Source organism: Pangasianodon hypophthalmus, chromosome 28, assembly GCF_027358585.1.
Source record: "Pangasianodon hypophthalmus isolate fPanHyp1 chromosome 28, fPanHyp1.pri, whole genome shotgun sequence".
Classification (NCBI taxonomy): domain Eukaryota; kingdom Metazoa; phylum Chordata; class Actinopteri; order Siluriformes; family Pangasiidae; genus Pangasianodon; species Pangasianodon hypophthalmus.
In genome coordinates, this window is record NC_069737.1 from 8,652,757 (window position 1) to 8,668,949 (window position 16,193).

Below are 16,193 nucleotides of genomic sequence, written 5' to 3' on the forward strand. Positions count from 1 at the left end.
ACAATGTTTCATGAAGCACCATCCAAACCTAATCTATGCTAACATTGGTATATTGTTGTGACATGCTCAAAACAGGGTTCATTAAGAGATTTGCTCTGATTTTGTGAAAATGAGTCATAAAGAATAAGAATAAAAGCAGAAGATGAGTTCTGAACATGCAGAGTGTTGTTTACCCCTGCAGACTGGGTGCTATCTACCCCGTCAAGGAGTGATCCAAGCAGATCAGATGCAGAATTCCAGCAATGCTCATCTCTGTGCCAAGCTTCAGTGGATTGTTGTTGTTTTTTTCTTTTCAGTTTTGCCGTTATCCATCTTTGCATAGCTAACAGTTTTTATGATTTGCAATAATAAAAGGCATACATTTCACTAAACACTGTTACTAAGCACCAGAACTAAGTAGTGAAATAAGCAATTAATTTAGTACTTTGTTTCAGTAAATCCTCTCAGCAATTGTTCTATTCCTGTAAATCATATTTCACCACTTTCTTTCGTTTATTGTTGTAGGTCACTAATCATAATTCTCGGGCCCCTAACAAAACTGTTCAAAGCTTTGTTTAATTAAGACGCTTAATTCCTGTTACTCTTCAGATTATTGTCTATGGACTGTCCTGAATAGCCTTGTCCACGCAAATTAAAAAAACAACACTGCCATCTGGTGGGCAAAGTTAAGTCAGTTTATAATTACGTAAACTGACTTTAAGGTTGAATTTATACAGACATTTCACTTAGTATAGTCAATCTAATAAAGTCCAAAAAAAGGCCCAAAAACAGGTGCGTGCATATATATATATATATATATATATATATATATATATATATATATATATATATATATATATATATATATATATTGGTTGCATGTTGGCTACCTATATATATATATATATATATATATATATATATATATATATATATATATATATATATATATATACACATATATATGTATGTATGTGTGTGTACATACAGTGTCGTGCAACGGTCTTAGGCACATGCAAAGAAATGCTATAAAATACTATAAAGAGCAGTAAACAGTAAGGAAATGAAATGAAACAAAGTCAGTATTTGGTGTGATGACCCTTTTCTTAGTCTCAGGTACAATTTGTGCAGTTTTATAAGGAAATGAGCTGTAAGTGTTACTGAGCATCTTGCAGAAGCAGCCACAGTTCTTCTGGAGACTTTGACTGTCACACTTGCTTCTTATTTTTGCAGCAAAATCCAGCAGCCTTCATTATGTTTTTGTCTGAAAAATGTCTCTTATGTAATATACTGCCTTCTTTACTGACATACAAACATTTTTCTGTAACATCTAATTTTGTGCTGGAAAACTCATGTTTGGAAATCTAAAATGTTAGATATATATATATATATATATATATATATATATATATATATATATATATATATATATATATATATTTTTGGGGACTTTGTGAGCATGGGTGTGTGGGTAGCCCCAAGAAGATGAAGGATGCATTTAGCACAGGTGTTTACTGAAGAGGTAAGCAGAAGAGCCAGCACTCACCAATGCCTTAGGATAAGAGGACTTATAACTCTCGTATGTTACTGGAGTTTACAATTGGCTGCATGTTGGTGCACTTTCTCAAGTTACGAAAGAGAGCATAGCCTTTGTCCATGTGCTGAGCTCGGTGATTGTATAAAAGTGTTTAAAAGTGAAGCCAAAATGTCTCTGAGGCCCTCTAGTGGCTGGCTGCAGTACAATTTTTAACCCCAGCCCATTCCCATGTTAGTGAAAGGGACACAAGCCAAACTAAGACTTTCAGTTGCTGTAAGAGTTATTTGATAATTATAATGGCATGGATGATGGTGTAATTGAAAGTTTTGGACATGAGAGTTGAGCCTCATGAACATGAACGCGCTGTCCAACGCACCTGAAGCTCTTAACGCTTCAGCTGCAAACCCATGTTTTGCTGTAATCTCTTGTAAGAGACCCTCAGCTGGGAGTTCTTTGCAGTTTTCCAGTATGTTGCTCATATTGATGTCTAAACTAGCTCATCGTATTTATATTATAACTAGCAAACTGACGTGAGTGAAGTGATGGCATAAACCAAAGCAGCTAACACTAGCTAAATTTCATAACAATTTACTGTTAAATGTATGACCTTAGCTAACACTCGATGTAGCTTGGTAAGGTTATCCAGTTATCCCTTTTAAACAAACCCCACTGAGAGAATGAGCATAAAAGAGCACTTCTCTATTTACATGGGCAACATGCTTCAGGTGTCAGAGCTAGATGAAGATCATGGATCAGAGATTTGTTTCCTCAAAAATAGGTTGTGTTGCGTGTAAATGTTGACTGATGTTTTCCAGTATATTTTCAGTTGGTACATTACATTAGCTACTTATATTTACATCACTTTGATAACATGATGGATTAGCCAATATCCTCTAGCTAGCAAATAGTAGCTCAGTCAGTCATGACTCAAAGCTCTGTTGTCTTTATCTGTAAAATACTTGTGCAAATTATACAACTACAGTATAGCATTTTATATAATTAATTAATAACAGCGACTGGCTAGCTCAGTTGGTAGAGATCTCATGATTATCATGATTTTCCCTTTGCGTACAAGAAGCCTATATAAGTGAATTTCACTGTTTCTAGCTTGCTAATTTTCTGACCAGTGATTTTGGTGTTAAGACCATTAAAAGCTTATTTTTTTTGCCATTTTTGGCTTTGTTTTTTTGCCCGGGAGTGTATGTAATGCACATATGCCCAATGGAACAGAATCATAATGCAAAAGTACTAACTCTCTCATATCTTGATATTGTTAAGCCCTATTTGAACTGGATTTGTTTTACATTGGGGGGGGGGGGGGGGGGGGGGGGGGGGGGAATTTTACATGGTGCACCTGTTTTAACCTTCACCATCTCAGTAGCTGGGTGGCTCGGTAGCTTTGCAGTTAGTGCTGCTGCCTCGCACCTCGGGGGTTGGGGGGTTCAAATCTCACCTCCGCCCTGTGTGCAGAGCGTGCATGTTCTCCTCGTGCCTTGGAGGTTTCCTCAGGGTACTCCAGTTCCCTCCCCCAGTCTAAATACATGTGTCGTAGACTGACTGTCATTTCCAAATTGTGAGTGTGTGTGCGAGCGAGTGTGAGTGTGCCCTGTGATAGGCTGGCACCCCATCCAGTGTGTCCCCCACCTTGTGCCCTGAGTCCCCTAGGACAGGCTCCAGGCTCCCTGTGTAGGCTAAACAGTACAGAGAATGGATGGATGCATGGGATCTCAATACCTGCGTTCCCTCTGGTGCGCATGCGTTTGGAGGCGCGAGCGCACTGAGTGCCTGCAGCTATATCGTACTTCCGGTAGGTGGCAGAAGTCAATCTCCCTCGTGCACTGAGTGTTGATGCTATAATTACTTCAACATAGGGAGTCTATGTAGGGCGCACGGATACATTTGGTATACAGCTCTCGCATCCATCCGGTTGGCCGCTGCACACACATGAGCCACGAAGGCTGATGGAGTAACAGCAGAGCATCTTTATTCACGCGAGCTCGTTTTCCTCTGGGATGACCATTTCTGGAGCTTGGACTTCCGGAAGTTCGTTTGGACATCGCTATGGGTTTTTCTCATTGTGTCGCGCGCGCCGTGTGACAGGCCGTTAGAGATGTAGCGTCCAGCGGGGACTGATAAACGCGTTAGCTTGAGCCGGCCTCAAAACTCAAACATGTCTACCCGGGTGCCTTTACCCACTGTAAACGAGCGAGAGACTGAAAATGTAAGTATTGAAGAACATATGTGAGCAAATATTTCATCTTTTTCGTGAGTGTTTGAGGTGTTTATTCGCGTTCATGTTAGATAGAGCCTTTGCTGTGTCACCGCTGGTTTGTTTCAAAACACAAAAATGACGAAACACCCCAGTCCTTTGTAACACACCTGGTCTAAATGTCATTCTAAATTATTATTCTAGTTAAACAGTTAATAAGACATTACTGTTATGTGACATTATTAGTGGTACACCTGAGTTTATGGAGTGCAGGTGCCACTTCATTCCTATTGACATGAATTCACATTCACCTCATGTTGTTAATGAGGTGCTCGCGCGCATCCTTCATTGTTCTGGAATTAACGCGTATTATAACGCTTATAACCGCTAATGAAGCTCTTCACATTACTCTCTTCTCGGGAGTCCCATACTGACTTCCTTGTTCGAGACCAAACGTTGTGCTGAGTAATGACTGCTGTCAGTTCATTAGTGGTGGATCTAGAGGTTTAGGCTACAGGTGTTATAAAGGGAAAAAAATAATAAATCACAGTATGACAACTGAGCTATTCAGTATCACCATTGGACTATTTTTCAGTTCATGTACATTTTATTTGTAACAATAGACATTGTCAAAAAGTAGTTTTACAGAAATCCCGATCCCTAATAAGCGACTCGGCGACAAGGGAAAAACTCCCTGAGACTACATGAGGGGAAAAAAAGACTCAGAAGGGAGGTCATGCTCTTCTGGGTGACTCTGGATTGTAGGATTATAAATCATTACTCTTCTACTACTGCATGCTATAGGGTCAAACAGTACTAAGTATTAAAATCAGTATTTAACAGTAATAAGGATGTTTAATATGAATGCATTTGGAATAAGAGTCCTGGGATGAGCATGGGACAGTCTTTATGATTACAGCAGCAGTTCTTTGTTAAAAGTCTACAGTTATCTAAGTGACATTATTATCCACTGAAGAAAGAATGAGACTTGGGCATAGTAGAATTACTGTTTGCTTACAGCGTTATTGGTTAGGAAAACTGCTAGATAAAACAGGCTTCCTAAAAAGCATCATTCTCAGTAGGTGATCAAAATGATATAGAAATACTATCTTCTCTGATGCTGTTTTTAAAAAGTAGGCTACCATGTAACTTGAAATTCTAGGCACGTTTAAAGTGATAGCTAGACATAATGCTGCCTAAACTAGTATATCATGACATTAACCGATTTACTAATCTGGAATCAGTTTTCTGAAAGTATCATCAAGTTAATTTAATTTTAACTGGTAGAGAGAGAGAGAGTTTAGTGTGATGCTAACTCTAATATTTGTCAGTCTTAATTGCAGCAGTGCTTTTGGGAAGTATCTCAGAATCCCAGATCTGATCCAATACCCGTTAAATGTTTGTATATATTAGGTACATCTACGTTTTAAGGTACATATCTACATCTCTGTTTTCAGTCATATTAATAAATAACAAAAAAATAAATAAATAACATGCCAACTAACATGCAAATAATGGAACAAGTAACCTGAAATTTAAGGTTTACTCAGAGCTATAGAGCTAAAAAAAAAAAGAAGTTAGAATTGCAATCCAGAATATACAAATAAATCATTCATTAATTTGTGTTCAGTAACAACATTATCCTAGACAAGAGTCTTTCCCAATAACCGAGGGCACCTGGCGGGAATACACCCAGTCCACTGCAGGGCACCATGCACACACATTCACATCTAGGGACACTTTTAGTGTAGTCAGTCCACCATGTACCAGCAAGTTTTTGGGAGGAAACTCGTGAACACAGGGAGAACATTCATGAGGAGAACATAATGCTTACTGAAAAATAAACCAGAAATATTCAACTCTGAAATAAGAAAAACAGATAGCATACAATTCAGGGCCAAATATGAATGAGCTTAGATACACGAGAGTCACTTATGGCAATAAAAAGACACTTGATTTTTATGGTGTTGTGGGTCAAAGTCACTTTTGGCGTTGTGGGACAAAAGTGGCCCAAATATAAAATCTGGGCCTGTGACTGCTTTTTAGTTCAGTAAATGTTGGTGTTGTAGGCACACAATATGCACGTGTCTGAATAAATAGGGATTTTCCACCATTTACATACTCTTTGCTAGAAGTTTTCTGTTATTGAGGTAAAGTGGCTAATCCTAATCTTGGGTAAACCTTGCATAACCTTACCAATCACAATGCGGATAAATTTAAATGTATCCATTATGGATATATCTAATGGATTTTAGTATTAATTGTTGTCCATGGTCCTGTTCACTACTAGTTCTACTCGGTCGTAGAACCCAATTACATATGGAACCATCCATATGTAATTTGCTTCCTTCATTGCAAACTGCCAGGGTGGTTACCTTCGGAACTAGTGAAGGCCATATTATCAAAGTCATCACAAGGGTTTGTAACACTATCTGATGGCACCCCCTGCCAGACAATGACAGACAGCACTCAGTGGTAGTACTGATACCATACTGAGAATGAGAATCACTCAAGTGTTGATACTGCTCCCTATGTTGATTCAGCTCCCAACTGAGGTTGGGAATCACTCAAGTGTTGACACTGCTCACCACTGAGGATGAGAATTACTAAAGTGTTGATACTGGTCCATACTGAGGGTGAGAATCACTCAAATGTTGATACTGCTCACTGTTGAGGGTGAGAATCACTCAAGAGTTGACACTTGTTACTGTTGAGGGTGAGAATCACTCAAATGTTGATACTGCTCACTATTGAGGGTGAGAATCACTCAAATGGTGATTCAGCACCCTGTTGAGGGTGAGAATCACTAAAGTGTTGACACTGCTCCATACTGATGGTGAGAGTCACTCAAGTGTAAATACTGCTACCTATTGATGGTGAGAATCACTCAAGTGCTCAAGTACTAATACTGTTATACTAAGCATGCTTGCACGTTCAGGTATTCTTCCTTTAATGATTGGGCTAACCTGGGGACAACAAACTGGGGACTATCTCCATCTAAATTTGATGTCATCGAGTGGCTATACTTATATAGCTAAACCCAGGCTTCCACAATATCTACTTCCTCAATATTAAGGCTGTGGATCCTCACACCTTTTCTGCTCTTATTCAGTCCTCTCCCACTTTCTCTTTTTAAGCTCTCTTGTCCTTGTAACATTCTGTCTCTTTATAATGACGTAACCACTGATGTCCTCAGTATCCTTCTTCTCCTAGATTTAAGTCCTGCATTTTATACTGTAAATCATGACACACTAATTTCCCATCTATCTGCTATTGGCATTACCAGCTTGGCTCTTAATTGGGTCATCTTGTATATTACTGATAGAGCTCAGTTTGTCACCCTTGGGAAGAATAGATTTTCTACTGACACTGTTTCCCAGGGATTGGTCCTTGGCCCCCTTCTCGTCCTGATTTACATGTTGCCCACTATGGTCATTTCATGCTCATGTTTCATTTATACTGTTACTCTGATGATACTCAGATTTATGTTAGCACCAAAACTACTTCCACCCTGCCATTCCCTACCTTAATATCGTGTGTTTGTCATATCAAACAATGAATGCATTCTAACCTTCTAAAACAGAATCCCATTAAAACTGTATTTCTACTCATTGGCCCAAAATCCATTGTATCAAAATTGCCTACCTTTTCACTTGACATTGATGGGGTGACTGTTAAACCTTCCTCAGCATTTCATAACTTGGAAGTAATCTTTGATCCATCTCTCTCTTTTTAGCCCAACATTAGGTAATTGGAAAAAATCTCTTCTTTTTTCTCCGAAACATTGCATGTCTTCGCCCCATGCTTAATAAGACAGATACAGAAACTCTGGTCCATGCCTTCATGTCCCAGCTTGACTATTGTAACTCTATTGGATTTCCTGAAAAACCCTGCATCCACTACAATACATTCCATACTCTGCAGCTAGAATTTTATCTCATTCTAAAAATCTCCTCATATCACCCCAGTCCTGGCAACACCGGCTACCTGTTTCACTGTGCATGCAATTTAAAGTCCTTCTGCTAACATACAAAGCCCTACATGGCTTAGCTCCACTAAATCCAAATTTTTTTTTGTGCGTGTTTTCAGTGACCTTCGGTATGAGAAAGGTGCTGTATGAATTAAACTTATCATTATTATTAAAACACCACTGTGGTGCTGTTAGTCTGCACTAGTATGTGTGGTCTCCCTAGGGATTCCTAAAAATGTTGTAGCACTAGCCACCATTTCTTCATTTCAGTTCTTTTAACCTACAGTTTTTCCATACTCCCAACCAGTCTTGCCGTCATTACAATTTCCCTCTTTGCAGGGAGAAAACCAGTGCACTGAACCAGTGCCTTAGGGAATGCGCAGACTACAACTGACACCTGTCTTTGTAATATGGATGACAGACACTAAGTATTCAGCCAACATTGTTCACCAAATCTAGTTTTACTACTACAACTGGAAGTAATAGTGTCCCAGCCTGCATATGGGTGATGTGTGGTGACTTGCAGTTTCATGACTGCATTCGTAAGTGAGATGTCTTCCACCAACAATGTTCGTGTGGCATGTGAGTTGAGCCTCCTGCTATTGAACAGTCTGGTAAGGAGTCAAATGACCTTTTTTCCTTATTAACTTTAGTCTCAGAACTTCCACATGCAAGATCAGGACATTTGTCTGGCTCAAAACTTGCTGTTGGAAATGTACATTGCAGGGGCTCTGTGGCAATTCACACATACTTTGTGAAACCTGGGTGCCAAAGCTAACCCAAGAGGAAAGAGACGTCACTCCACAGACACTGACGTCACACCACTGACAGCAGTTGAAATGTGGAAATGCATCTTTTAGTTCTGTGGTCACAGTCAATCCGTAATATGGGATGGAGCAAATTCAGCCTCCTTTTTTTGATTAGAAATTTTCTTGAAAGGAATTCGGCCAGATTTTTGAAATCTCAGTTACCTGATGCTGTAGTAGCGAGGTGCCGCATTTCTGCAGTCACTATAGTCAGTTGGCATGGGTCTTGCATGGATCTTTGTGGAGCAGACCCTTGTGTTTGGTCAACAGTAAAGTGTAAATTACTATGTATTTTCAGATACAATGCTGAGATGCCTCAGCACTTCTAATTAACCGCATCCTGGAAGCATGGTCATGTTCCTATATGACAAGAAGCATAGGATTTTTTTATTGTTTTGGGTTGTGTGGTAGCATCATGGTGGCCCCTGCTGTATCCTGCGTAACTCTATCCATCTGATGTTGCAGTTTCTGAATCCCAGCTTAGCCGGAATAGTGTGTGGGCTATGTATGTTCAGTTTTCAAACAACACTATGTTTTTCCCGTTTTTCTTCACTAAATGGTCACCTGCCAATTCTTCCATCCACTGGCCAGCTCTCCCCATCATACGAAATTGTGATTGACAGGGGAGGGAGAGTATGCCGTCCCTTCCACACAGAGAGCACAGCCAAATTTGTTCTTTTGGCTCCCAGTCATGGATGGCTGTGCCATTGTTGGTATTTGAACTCACTCTCCTCCTCTCCTGACAGTACTCTCTTTTTTAACTCAAGAACAGATTTAGGACTTACGAACTTCGGCGATGACAGCCAAGGGTGCTTAAAGGTAGCTTGCTGCCTGAAAATGTCTAGGACAGAAGGAGGTGATAATGTAGTGCCTCTCAGGCCTATGCGCAGGGACATGCCAGGATTTACATGAAACATTTCATCAGCCTGTGTCACTACTGAAACCATCGGTGCCTGTACCAGAGGAGTTAATCTTAACCTTGTGCTTCTGCGTGTGCCATTGCAGCCAGTATGCATGCCTTTTTCTCAGGTCACAGACTCAGTGTGCTTTTAAGTGTGTATAAGGGCTCTTTAATGCAGTTGATACAGCGTGGGAGTCGCTTTGGCGACTATACCACAAATTGGGTTAGGCCTTCAGTCCGATTCAGTTTCACTAAGGCAGCTTTAGTATCAGAGCGCATTTGCTGCTTCTGAGCCACACTCCTGCATTACACTCTGATCATGAGACAAACAGATGGCTGACTAACTGAGGTGTTTGGCAGCCACTGAAACTTTAGGATCTGTGTCTGTACATGAACACTCCTGTGCAATTCATTTGCACTATTGCATTGCCACTAACAGCTCTTGTGTTTAGCCCGGGCCTGCTGCTAGGTCCTCTACTCTTGCTCTTCTCCTTCCAAGGGGGTGCTCAGTCGAGTCTTCTGCCCAATTCTGTTCCTGTCGATAAAGTGTGATTAAGGAGTTTACTTACCTTTCATCCCATCAAGTGCTGCAGCCGTATCTGCTGCTCACTTCACACAGAATCAGAGGAAGGTAATGAATAGCCAGCAGTATTTCTTTGGCCTGCGAGGAAGTTTGCCATCCTGCTCTGAAAATACAAGAGGTTGATAAAGCAACTACAACATATTATGAAGGTTACACTGCATCCGCAGCACCCATTCTGCCATAAGCTGAGAAACAATAGACCACAGGTCTATTCCAGTGACATGAATAAGCATGATGAAAATAGTAATAAGTCAAACACAAGAATTGTTGTCATCCATGGTGCACAGCAACACACACTCGTTTGACAGTGCAGATTTAACAGTAACAAAATTAAGCTTGTTAGCATGAAAGAAAAAATTAGAGCACCAAACTCAACATCTTTGAATCCACTTACTTAACTTTTTGACAAGACAAGAATCGAAAAGAGGGTGAGCGTGACATAACAGGAATCTTTTATATGCTCCTCACGTGGGGTCATTGTGACAAAGTCATTACTCTGCTATAGGTACTTGGTCAGAGAAGAAAGCAAGTGGGAATACTCCACTAGTTCTGAAGGAAACACACTAGTGATTTGGACCAAAAGGAAGCAGAAACTACGATAAGTGTGTTCTAGAAAAAAATAAACATTATTTAGAACAATAAAGTTTGATTATCTTAAGGTGTGTCTTTTTTTAATATACGAACAAAAGACCATGTGAAAAGGTTAGGCAGTTGTTGTGCTATGAATATTTAATATTTGCACATACATGATTAGGACAGCAAGGAGATGACATCCAAAGTTTATGCACACACACATACACACACACTCATCTGGGTGTTCTTGGGGGAAACAGTGGGTTCTTTTCATTTTGGAAACTGGTGTTTTATCTGTGCAGCATCAAGGGCTCACAGGAAAAAAATCCTGCTGAGCCTGTGAAGCTTTCGACCTGTGAGGTCTCGATCAAATAGCAAAGATAAAAGTGAAGAGCCCCTGCTTTTGCTCACTTTTTTGTTGGTGGTAATTCAGTGTTTGTATGTGAGCTCATTTGCCTTTATAGCACTAACATACCATTAACATATCATGTATATATATACATTGTTGGCATATTTAACAGCTTAGTGATTTGTTGATTGGTAAATGTAAATGTGGTGCCCCAACACGGAAAACCCTCCACAGAATTTCAGGTGTTTTTAGTTGCTTAACTGAGCTCCTGTGGTTTTAGCAGATTGTTGTGGCTAGTCGGCTCTGCAGGTCCACTCTCAAGGACGCTATTCCACCAGGAGATCATAGACATATTCGTTCATGAGTCATCCTACCAGAAGTCCTGCTGGCTCTACTGCACAGTAGCGACATCGGTGATGAGCTCCGTGGCTCTGGGCACACATGTGATTGATTGATTGATTGATTTATTGGCTTAATGTAGCCAAAAAATGCTAGTGCTGCCAAAAATGAACGCAACCTAGTAGGGTCCACTTAGCATGTTGCGAATGAGATCATGCCATCTGGTCACTGTTAGCTTTCATTCACTGCTAGTGATGGTAATGGCGTTTATTAATTTGCTTCACTTCCAGGTTCTTAGACAATTGTAGTAGTTAAAGACTATTGAGGCAGAAGGAAGCTTGCAGATGAATGCATACAAAGCTAAAAAAAGACTTAGTAGAGAGGAAAATAAGGCTTAGAAATAAACAGAAAAATGGGTCATGCAGAGCTTTCCACCATGTGAGTGCATAACATCCCAATCAATAGGACATGAGAAGTAGAACAGGACAACAATGCGCTCTGATTTCAGTCAAAATTTCTGTCATTATTTAATCAGAAATTTCTGACACTGCCAGAACGTTGTCGCCTCACGTCTTCAGTCACAATGGCACTAAATCGTCCACTGGTTAATCAGTATTCTAAAGTCCTACTTGGATTCGGTCAGTTTATCAGGGGGACACTGGTAATAAATTTTTACACGTCTTCTCAATGATAAAACTCTCGCATCCAGACAGCAATAAAATTGTCAAAGGAGGAGCGAGTTTCTAGCGGTCATATAATCACACTCCATTCACAACATGGTGTCCAAGAAGTCAAAGAGGCACTGGAGTAGAGGAGACATTTCAGTTTGGTTCTTATTTCAGTTTGGGGTGAATCAAAGTTCGGATAGAGACTTCTGATCTCAACTCACGACAAAAGCATTCTTTTATGATGTGTGATTTTTTGTTGTCCACAGCAAAATTGAGCTGAAAAGCCTGCAGCTAAAACCTGCCTTTAATCGTAGACACTTACTAAAGTGTGAGAATACATTTAAAATCTTCTTTTTTATTTTTGGGTTCATTAGTTCAATCAGAGTGACAATAAAAGTAAAAAAAAGAGAGGCTGGTGAAGGAATGACTGCTTATACATGATATAATATTACATGAGCTTAACAGGAGCTTATTTACCCTGTGGTATATGAGAAATAAAACACTTCAGGTGTGCTGTTACAGGAAAATAATCAACTTCAGAATGGTAACAGTAACTTTGCTTTACGTCAGAGAGCATCACATCACCCTTTTGTTGAGGAAAGGGTTTCATGCTGAATGCAGTCGAATTGTACCATGAAAACAGCTGCAAACAGCTTAGCTATCATCTGACCCTAAGTGACTTAATCAAATCCTCAGTGGGTCAGTGGAGGACAAACAGGAATGTAACTCAAAGACAGTAAAGTGTGTTATGTACTAATGAGATGCATTATCCTTGCTGCACTACACAGGCCTGAATCTCCACTCAATAATAAGCCAGCAGAGGGTGAAGAATAAAATCAACACATATTGTATACCCAGTCAGCCATCAGATGGAACCTCAGAAAGTACTAAGAGACTGCTGGACCTCTATATTTAAGCAAAACAATATTAAGAAATAAAAGGCAAAAAACAGTCATTGTTGGTAGATGTTGGAATCCCAAATGATGGTACAGCCGAAGGGAGGAATATGAGACACAGGAGAAAAGAGTGCTGGAGAAAATGAAGGTTAACACCAAGACACCCGGGGCTGTGTCACCTGAGCTGGAAGAGTGGAAGAGAGGAAGTAAAAATCCAAGGATCAGTGAGAATACTGAACCGCCCCCTCAGTCTCTGAAGCTGGTGTATCATATGAATGACTCAGCTTGTACTGTAGTGCCTTTAAAACCTTTTATACCACACCCCTGTTGAATTCGCGAATCTGATGGTGTTGATTCAGTTTCTATAACAGAACAGTGAACAGTGACAATGTATCTAAAAATATACATGTACACACACTAATACACTGAAAGATGTAATGACTGATACTAGTTTGGCCCATCAGCGTCAGAATATTAGCATTAGACATTGACTGTGCTGATCTACAGGGACTTCCCTGCATTAAATCCACTCTCTCTCTTTCTCTCTCTCTCTCTCTCTCTCTCTCTATTGTCAGGGGCTATTAATGCACCCAAAGGAAGCTGTGGATTCTCACATTTCACTGTCATCACAGACAGCCTGTGCCTTTCTTGCCTCTCTGTCTCTCTTTAGCTCACACACACAAACACACACATGGCAGTGGCATGCACGCCTGTCTACAACACACACATACCTGAACAGTAAAGTGCGTAGGGGTGTGTCAACAATATAGTATAATACAAAAGATTATATTGAATACATACAGTATTGTTATTAATTACAATGCTGTTAATATTCTGCATTTAAATGGTGGTTGGTCTTTTTTTTATTGAGAACCTGGCCAATATTTTAGTATTTTGAGAGCACCACGGAAGACACAATTTGTCATTTAACTACTTATTTATCTTATTTCACTCGTTAATCATTAAAGGTGGTCTTCTAATTTATTGTAAATCATTTAAAATACAATTTTATGAAAACAGATATTACTAAGAATTTATCTTTAAAGGTGTTAATTTTTAAAATACAGTGATACTTTTATAAACCTATTATAAAATACTGAACTTTGCACTTCAGTAATATGCAGTGTAGCATTACAGCGTAACAGGAGTGTGATGGCGGCCATGTAACCCGAGCCATATTTTGTTCTCAAGGCCAAAGACATACAGAAACAGCTGCCCGGGCATTCCTGGTGGCACCGGAGCAACTTATTCGAACCATTCTTGTTCCACAAGTAGTTTTCCATAGTTTGTCAGGCCTGCACGACCTAGTCAGCGACTAAATGGGGGAAAATCAGCCCAGGAATTTGCTCTGAAGTGGCCCCCTACATTTGTAAAAGTGCATCAACTTGAATTACAACCTCAGGCTACATCAGGTCTAGTGTATAATGCCACATATATAATATATTTTGGATTCATTGTAATTATTGCAATTCAATCAATAATTCCTGAGCAGTACAGCCTGAACATAACTATATGGCCAAAAGTATGTGGACACCTGACCATTACACCCACATATGCATGTTGAACATCCCATTCCATAACAATGAGAATTAACAATGCGAGTTGGTCTACCCAGCTATAAAAACCTCCACTCTTCTAGGAAGGCTTTTCAATAGATTTTGGAGTGTGGCTGTGGGGATTTGCGCATTCAGCCACAAGAGTGAGTTCAGGCACTGATGTTGGGCGAGGAGTCCTGGGGTGCAGTCAGCGTTCCAGTTCATCCCAAAGGTGTTCAGTGGGGTTGAGATCAGGCGACTTGAGTTCTTCCACTCCAGCCTTGGCAAACAAAGATATCCTATACAATTGTGTGCCTCCAACATTGTGGCAACATGGGTGTGATGGTCAGGTTTCCACATACTTTTGGTCATATAGTGTATCATGGCTATTTGGTCTATTATGCTATAAGTAATGAATAAAACATGACAACTCGTGCCTTTATAGGAAAATAATCAACAACAGGACGTGGTGGACCATTACTACCCTGAAGTTATTTTCCTATAACAGCAAATCCTGAAGTGTTTTATTCTTTCTATACTAAAGCAATTTGCCAGTGATTACACTTTGTATGTGTTAAAGAATTAGGGGTCATGTGTGTCTTAGAAATGTACGATTCATATTATATTAATTATGCATCTAATGCAATTCAGTTGCATTTTTTGAGAACTTATAAATTTATTTATTTATTTTTAAGATATAGTGAACTTGTAGTTAATTTTGTTTATGATATTAAACCTCTGTTCGTTGCAATTTTTGATTTTAGTTTTACACAGTCTTGCACACTCTTTTGCATTGTTTATGATTCAGAAATAAAAAAGGTGTCTTTTCAGTCATAACTTTTCTTCATTAAAATTTTGTTTAAAAAATATTCTAAGAATCATATTTCATCGAAAAGTGCAGCCTGTATCGTGAATCAAATCGAATCATGACCGCAGCGTATTGTCACACTCCTATATAGAATGTAATAATTTTTATCAGTTTATAGTTACATTTAATGTTGTGGGATGTCCATGAAACATGTGCTCCATTATATTAGCTATAAAAAGTAATTCCCTCACTTCCTCTTGAAGTTAATAAGACAAAATGCAGCTTGTTACTGAGAAAAAATTCTCTATCCTGAAAGCATTCCCTTGGCAGAAAATGTAAACCTACATCTATCTCTGACAAAGTGCTGACACTGGAGACTCCTTCTATAAATGATTAATAAATATCTCCCTATCAACAGTTTGTGAAATAACAATGGAGCATCCACCATATTGTGTAAATAGTTACTATAGAAATACTAATGTATTAGAATGAGTGCCTAAAATCAACCTGTTATTTGCAGCTGTCAGAGCTGCCGTTGCAGAAAATTAATAAACACCCTCTGACCAATCAGAATCGAGAACAGGATAGTTACGAGGTAGTTACGCTGCCCTGTCATGCAGCATGAGGAGCAATTTGAAAAGGTGGTGGCTGGCTACTTGGAGGAAGCAAGTTCAGTCAATAATTGATTGATTGAATGTTGTGGGATGTTTTTTGTGTAGTAGACTGGTTGTACATCAACTAGCCTAATTCTTCGGTTAGAAAGACTTGCAGCTATTCCAGGATGAAGTTTGAAGTCCAAATATTTATTATGGAATAAGCAATATGAAGAGTATTGTAGATACTTTTGATTTCGTGTGGATGTGGTTTTCCACACAAGTAGAACAAAATTAAATTTAATAAATATCTGTCAATACTAGTACAACATAGCAACAAATTAACACTGTTAATGACTGATTATATTGACTAAATATATTGACTAAATATACTGATTATAAGTTTAAACCTGTATAACACAAGAGTAAACAAGAGCATATATTGCA

The 16,193-nt window shown here is 39.3% G+C and overlaps 1 protein-coding gene across 3 annotated transcripts in view; it reads left to right on the forward strand.

Annotated features, from left to right (window-relative positions):
• Nucleotides 1-3,408: 3,408 nt before the first annotated feature.
• The window catches only part of LOC113544397 (serine/threonine-protein kinase MARK1), a 58,056-nt gene continuing 45,271 nt past the window's right edge, over nucleotides 3,409-16,193 (forward strand). For all 3 annotated transcript variants that reach the window (XM_026943203.3, XM_026943204.3, XM_026943205.3), the window contains exon 1: nucleotides 3,409-3,737. In XM_026943203.3, coding sequence (XP_026799004.3) covers nucleotides 3,687-3,737 — 51 coding nt within the window. In that variant the 5' untranslated portion in view covers nucleotides 3,409-3,686. The remainder of the gene's footprint in view (nucleotides 3,738-16,193) is intronic.